Source organism: Cygnus atratus, chromosome Z, assembly GCF_013377495.2.
Source record: "Cygnus atratus isolate AKBS03 ecotype Queensland, Australia chromosome Z, CAtr_DNAZoo_HiC_assembly, whole genome shotgun sequence".
NCBI classification, from domain to species: Eukaryota; Metazoa; Chordata; class Aves; order Anseriformes; family Anatidae; genus Cygnus; species Cygnus atratus.
In genome coordinates, this window is record NC_066396.1 from 73,892,011 (window position 1) to 73,899,590 (window position 7,580).

General features: G+C 35.5%; 1 protein-coding gene across 1 annotated transcript in view; it reads left to right on the forward strand.

Moving 5' to 3' along the window:
• Window positions 1–6,205, forward strand: part of UGCG (UDP-glucose ceramide glucosyltransferase) — a 28,736-nt gene extending 22,531 nt beyond the window's left edge. Inside the window, exons 6-9 of the mRNA XM_035564568.1 lie at window positions 1,069–1,247; window positions 1,660–1,746; window positions 2,208–2,397; window positions 3,776–6,205. Of these exons, the coding sequence (XP_035420461.1) occupies window positions 1,069–1,247; window positions 1,660–1,746; window positions 2,208–2,397; window positions 3,776–3,946 (627 nt within the window). The 3' untranslated portion in view covers window positions 3,947–6,205. The remainder of the gene's footprint in view (window positions 1–1,068; window positions 1,248–1,659; window positions 1,747–2,207; window positions 2,398–3,775) is intronic.
• Window positions 6,206–7,580: the final 1,375 nt, after the last annotated feature.

Sequence of the window (7,580 nt, forward strand, 5' to 3'; positions counted from 1 at the left end):
CATATCACTTATGTTATCTGTCCTATTCTTCCCTCTCTCCATTCTCAGTAAGTTCTCTTTTGTAGAATGAAGAGGTTGAGTTTTCTTGTTTATTCCTTTTGTCTCAAGGCAAGTAATTTAATCAATTATCTTTTATTCTAAGCTGGCACGAATGAAGCATTTTGGCCCTGAGTCTAATGTTAGTCAAAGGCAAAAATATGAGAGACAAAAGTGCAGAGAAATTCAGTGGAGAGAGAGCAGCTTATGTGACTTTTTTTCTGCAGCGGAAAGTCTGAATTGATTTTCTTAAGGGAGCAAGAAGCAATAGCATGAAGTCCTTAGTATTGCTGTTAATCTCCTTAGTACAGTGTTTCAGCTCTTGCTACTGTATTCCTGGAAGAGCTTTTTCTTCCCATATCCTGTATGCTATAAGATCAGCATGGCTCTTCTTGAATGAGTTAGTGTATTAGTAAGACCATCAATGGGAAAAAGTAGTGGGAGGTGCTAATGCTCACTACCAACTGTCTTTTTGTAGAAAATCGCTGGTTCTATATTGGATCTTACAAAGATACAACTTGCTTACAATCTGAATTTTTATCTTCCCTATTTCTTCTTGCATGTACATTAAATAAACAAAATTCCACTGGTTCTATACAACCATATAGTAAGCTTCTTTGAAAATGTATGCAGAAATTTACTTGATGTTTACAAGGAGGCAGCATATCTTTTTTCTATAACCAAGTAATCTATTAATTTTAATGATTGGTAGTATGATTTTAGTATGTACTTCCTGAGAGCAACCTCTATTAACTAGAAATTAAATACCAAATATAATATGGTGGTTCAATACATGGATTTAATGAACAGCTTAGATTTATAAAAACAGCACATATCACTGTTAGATTTATCAGTTTTGTTGATAGGTTAGATTTCTTATATGGGTGGTAAAGACCTTTCCAAATAGATCATCATAATTGGCCATGTCTAGATTTCTTTTTTTCTTCCAAACACTTACGGGAGAAAGTTGTGGGTAGTACTTGCATAAATACAGGTAGATCTTTAAAAGTCTTATTTATCTTGTTTTTGCAGGTTTATTTTGGAACTTCACATCCGAGGTCGTATATTTCAGCCAATTTAACTGGCTTTAAGTGTGTGACAGGAATGTCATGCTTGATGAGGAAGGATGTCTTGGATCAAGCTGGAGGACTGATAGCTTTTGCACAATATATTGCAGAAGATTATTTTATGGCCAAAGCTATAGCTGACCGGTAAGATGACTGGACATTGCTTATTACTTTAAGTACGGTTTTAATTCTTTTTTTACATTACGTATTGTATGTATAGGCTGTCGAGTCAGTTTCACATGTATACAGCAAACATGTTTTACAAGTGCTTTGTCCTGTCAATGTATTCTTGGAGAAATAACTAAGTCACACTGCAGTCTTATTTCTTTAGGAAAAAAGTTTCAGAGAACTTGGAGTAAATATTATTCAAGTGGTATTTGCTACCTTCCAAGCAAGAGACTTGATAAAATCTGCTTCATTTTTTTGCTTATATATAATAATGTGGCATACATACCAAAGAAACCTTCCAAGTCTAATAAAATTCTTAGATGTTTGTTCTAGAATTGCTCTTTGCATTTCTTATTTGCTCTTTTTTTAATACAAATTTATTTTTCAGGGGCTGGAAATTTGCAATGGCCACGCAAGTTGCAATGCAAAACTCTGGTTCATATTCTATTTCTCAGTTTCAGTCCAGAATGATCAGGTAAAATTTTAATTTTTACTTCTCCCTCTCACCTCTTACTTGCTTCTAATGTGGAAAACTTAAATGATGAGAGCAAAACTTCTATCAAACTAATTTGATGTAATATCCAGAATGATGAAGTTCCAATGCATGGCTTGAAGTACTCTTCTTGTTGGTGTTGAAAGACAGGTGCTGGCTTTCCACAGAAGTAGGACTGAGATATGAACACTTTTTTTTTTTTTTTAAACAAAACTGAAACCTTAAAAAAAAAAAAAAAACAACACACAACGCTTTAATACCTTTTAAATGCTATGCACAGTATCTTTGAAAGGGAGATTTTTTGCCATGCTTAATTTGGAGGTGTACTTTGTGTGATTAAACTAACATTGAGAAAGACCCTGTTGGCTCATCACCTGATGAGCCTGTAGAAGAGACATAAGGAATTGTGTATAGTTTGGAACTGATTTATTTATTTTTCCTAGGTGGGCCAAGCTGCGAATTAATATGTTGCCTGCTACAATAATCTGTGAGCCAATCTCAGAGTGCTTTGTTGCCAGTCTAGTTATTGGTTGGGCAGCTCATCATGTCTTCAGATGGGATATAATGGTATTTTTCATGTGTCACTGCTTGGCATGGTTTATATTTGACTACATTCAACTAAGAGGTGTTCAGGTATGTAGCACTTTTTTCAAAGGTTATGAAAGTTTTTAGTGCCAGCTACTTCAGCAAAAAGATAAATGTGATTATAGCGACAAAATATTTGACATTGTCAAGGAAATACCAGGTCAAATACCGCTACCCCTACCCATCTTCCAACTTTAGTTATAGTAGCGTGAAAGGAGGGTGTAAGTGTGCTTGTTCGTAATCTTGTTTTCTGAGTGCACCTACCTCTACATAGGCTCTGAAAGTTGGCTTCTCTCTTGCCTTTATCTCTTTTGCATTTGTTTCCAGTCTGCTCTACCTCTGCATGTCCAGAATTTTTAAGCTTTTTTTTTTGAGAGTCCAAGAACAGCAGCTTTGTGGGATGTTAGTTTTCTTCCTTTCTTAGTTGTTCTTTTGTCTTGTATGACTTGAGGCTTATATGTATATTTTAAGTATACAATTACTTACAGTTTTACTCTATTTTGATACCGAATAATGGACTTAACCGTACAGATGTAGTCTTCTAAAAATAAAATTCTTCCATCACTGGAAGAAGTGACACCTCAGCAAAACTTTGAATATAGAAGGATGTCACAAATCAGCACAGCATTTGCTGTTCTAATGCTGTAGTTCCTTAAACTATTTTTTCTGTGACCACATTCCATCTAAATCTGATCCACAATTACTTGTGTATACGAATTTATCAAATAGCTCTCGTTATGAAAAATATTCTTTTTTAGCCTTAGCAATTACTAGAAAGATAAGTTGGTTCTGCTGTTGATTTTGTAGAACACCAACAGCCAGGTTTCACAGTCACCTTTCTGAATCCTCATCTCACCATGTGTGACACGTACATGGAGTAGGAAAAGAGCTTTGTGCCTATTCTTCCTCTTCTGAAGTCTCCTCGGTTTCCAGCTCTGCATGTGGCTGGAAATTCTCAAAGGAACAGAAAAGGCAGAGGCTCTAAACTCTTTTTAATCCCATTTTTTTTCTGAGGCCAAAAGCTTGGGTTTTTTTTTTTTTGAATTTCACTCTCCTGGGAAACTGCAGTATACTTCTCTCATCTAGATGCTGCTGTTCTGGGGTCTGGGGCAAAAACCTAGTGCCTGCTTGAACACAATTTTACAGAGCTTCACAAGGGAAAAGAAAGTGTTTATGCTTTTCCTTGCCTTTTGCTCTACATAGAAGTCATTCTTTGAACCTTGTGGGTCATTCTGTCAAGCTTTGCACGTTTAATATGGGTAATATTTTGAACAGGAAAACTTTCTTGGATTCTAAAAAGTATGCTATTGATAATATAAATCTGTCCGGTAAGCTGTAGTGTAGATTTATCTGTAACACAAGTGTTTTAATTACTTCAAAATTCCTTTGGAATAGTACGTTTAAGTATTTGTTCTTATGTTCCTAGGGTGGTGCTTTGTGCTTTTCAAAACTTGATTATGCAGTAGCTTGGTTCATCAGAGAATCCATGACAATTTATATCTTCCTATCTGCTTTGTGGGACCCCACTATTAGCTGGAGGACAGGACGCTACAGATTACGTTGTGGAGGCACTGCAGAAGAAATCCTTGATGTATAGCCACAGCTTTGTAACTGTGAATGTCAAAAGAGAAAGGGGATCAAAAGTATTATAAATTGTTTATATAAGTACTTTTAAGAAAATCTACCTTCAGTAGTTTTATTACTTGTATGTTTTGGTATCTGTTCTTTAATTTATTTTTGCATGGCACTTGCATCTGTGAAAATACATCTGTAGTTTTGGCCAAATGGTACCTTGCTCCTATGTACAAATAGAAATGGTGAGAATTGGTCCTGACATCTATTTGCTATGTGAATGCTCTGCAGTAAACTAATTAAAAAATATACATATATCCTCCTGGATATGAACAGCTTCTTACTCCGTGGTGTGCTGGCCTAGCAAAGCCAGGGGTCACATAGCGATTGTCCAGCTGGATTGCACAAGGCCGCACACAGTAAAATCACAGAAAAAGTATGTCTGATTTCTGTCATATCCCACTAAATTGAACCAGTAATAGGACCTCGAGAAAGAAGCTCTTAAATGCTTTATGCCTACCTCTTGTAGTTGCTGCAGAACAAAATGAATGGAAAGGTAAAAATGCTTTGCAAAAACAAGCTAAAGTAAAGCTGGAGTCTTGTGTTTATGTGTATATATGAAATACTTGTCATTGCAATGAACCAAAAGTGGACTGAGTTTGATAGAATGCGTTGAAAGGAATTATTAGACAGTCATGTATTGTGAGCATCTTTTGGCCAACTCTGATCTGGTTCGGTCTTGAACCTTGTTAAGCACTGTGCTGTAACTAGCCTAGCTGGTCCCCTTCACTATTTCCATCCTTTTATAAGGGGTGTTTTGTGTGAGTGAATGCTTTTGCGGGGGGGCGGGGTGGTCACTAGGGGTTGGAAAGGAGCAGAAATACATTTCAGAAACATTTCACATGAGCTATTTTCTTACACACAATGTCTTAAGAATGTAATTTCATGATGCAGGTATTTAATAACTTTTTAAAGTGAACATACATACCTACACTAGTATCATAATTAAGTATTCAATTGCAGTAGATATTGTGAATATATTAAAGGGCTGAGTGAGTTTGCTGTTACTGATTAAAACTGTAATCTTAATTTAAGTATCAAACTAAGTCTACTCTTGGCTTTTTGCCTACTACTGTTAGTCTAGCCTTTAAATTGGACTTTTGTATTCCAGTGGTATGACTAAAAAGACTAGATTATAATGCATGCCCTGTTTTCTGACCCCTTCCCTGTAGCTTGGTTTCCAACCTCATTGTGAGACTTCCTAATTTGTGGTGAACTGGACTTGTTTTCTTTGAACTTTTTAAATTAAAAGCAAAACAAAAAACACAGCAAAGCTAGAGAGGGATGTTGCATAAGCCTTTTGTTTTCATAATTGTATTTATGCTACTTTACTTCAGATGGGATAGAATATTGCCACCATGAATGTGAGCTGTTAATTACAAGGCTAAAGCCAAAAAAGCAGCTTTAAAAGTTGGATTATAATGTGTAGCATATTAGCAATAATGATGTGTATTTATAAAAATGGATACTTTCACCTTACTGAGCCAATCCCTTAATTGTCATATGCTATACACTAGCGTAATGTGTATGTATGTGTTAAACATACTCTGGGCCAAAATGCTTTATCCACCTTAATATTTCTTTTGCCTTATGATACAATGGAACTTCTTTTAATGGGCATTTCTATATGAACAAAGGCTTTTGATGCATGCTTCATTCTTTTCATGTGAATCAGGAAGAAACTCTTCCTGAGGAAAGTTGCACACTGAAAGCTAGTCTAGTTGTGACCCACGAAAACATCGTTTTTAAGAGTTTCTACATAGTTGAATTTTGCTGACAATGTTTGTATCTTTGTTTTATGAAGTTTGATGCGATTCATTGCGCTGTTGAAGTGAAGCATAGCTTGCAACTTAGCATTATGCTGATTTCTATGCAGGCAATGGAACAGAAAACCAAAAAAGGCTGAACAGGCTTCATTTTAAAAATGTAAGTGGGGATAATTGTTTAACGGGTGCTTTTGTATTAGTAGAGCCATTTTTGGTCAAGAAAACTGAAGCTTAAGGAAATAGTTTAATTTGGGTATTGTCTGGTTGATTATGGAATGGAATCCAACACTGTCAGATACTGTAGAAGATGCTGCAACAGAACTTTTAAAAGTTAAAAATGGCTAATGTAAAGTTGTGTTGATATACAGATATGTAGAATGTACCATGTTTATTTAAAATCATTGTCTTGTTTTTTCTTTTATTTAAAAATAAATTTTGAATACAATGTTTGGAATACATCTTTTTTGCATTTTGTTCAATGGCATTGTAACAAGGCAGCTTTGATTTAAAGTGTTTATGGCAGTTTTAATGGGTTTAATTTCTAATTCATCTTTACTACAATAAACGGGTCTGCTGTTCTTAGTTTTTTTTTTTTTTTACACCTATACCATCTGTTTTGGATTTTACATTTTGCTGAAATTAACTCTCATGTGCTTAAATCCTTTGAGCTATCCTTACCTTTTTTTTAGCATAACTTCAGTGTATGAAAACTTCATAACTGAACAGATAGAAAACTGTCTATTGTAACTAATCAGGCTAGATTAAGACTTTATAGATAGATGTCTTTGCTTTAAAACTTGGAGAAATTGAGGAGTAGCATTCATACTTCGCTTTGAGGTACTACTGCTGAGAAAGCACTCTGTGCATGCGCTGTCATCTGACTGGTCTTTTCTCTTCCTTAATACATTCTCTAATACCAGTTTTCATGCAAATCTTAATAAGAGACTGTGCACAATAGAGCCGCTGGAGTCTGGGAGGGATGGTGGAAACAAACACCACTGGAATCATTTGATAACTGGTTATAGAAACATAAATATTCCTGAATGCATTTTGTGCTCAGTGCAGCTGCACAGCACAATACTTAAATCCCCCTTCCGAGTCCTTTTATTAATTTCCTCCCTATTAAGCAATGTTTTGGCTTTTATTCTGTGCTTTCAAATGAAATATTTCCCACTTGAATTCCTTTCATTGCCACTCTTCTGTCTCCTGATAGTGCTGACTACCTTCATTTCCTGTTTTGTGAGCTTAAACAGTTGATGCCTACTTATATCCATCTGCTTTCGTATCACTTCTGAAAGCTATTTCATTCCTTTTAAAGGCCTCTTACTCCTCACGCAATTATTTTCTTACCTAATTTTAGGGTAGGTCTGAGCTTCAGGCGTTGTCAGGTTATTCTTGTCTCTCAAGAGCTTAAAAAATCAACAACAACAGTGTCATATAGACAAACTTCTTTAGTGGTACAAAGTGACTTGAATGCTCTTATAGAGTATTTAAGAGTGACTTTTAAGCATGTCTAAAAATAAAAACGCTTGTAAGAGACGATAGCAATGTGTAGAATAGCAATAATTTCAAGCTTGATCCAGCTTTGGGTCTGAAAATGCATAAAATGAAGTTTGTCACATGTGAGTCTACAAATGTGAGTCTTCAACTTGGATATTCAGTGTAAATGTATACATTTAAAGGATGAGAAAACATACTCATTTGAGATAAACTAAATCCCATGTCGGAATTGTTTCACAACGCCAACTGTTGTTACATATCTGGGTGGATGGGGAGCTTCCCGTAGGAAAGTAATCTCCACGTTGACTGTACTTGCATGTTGGCTTTGGAGGA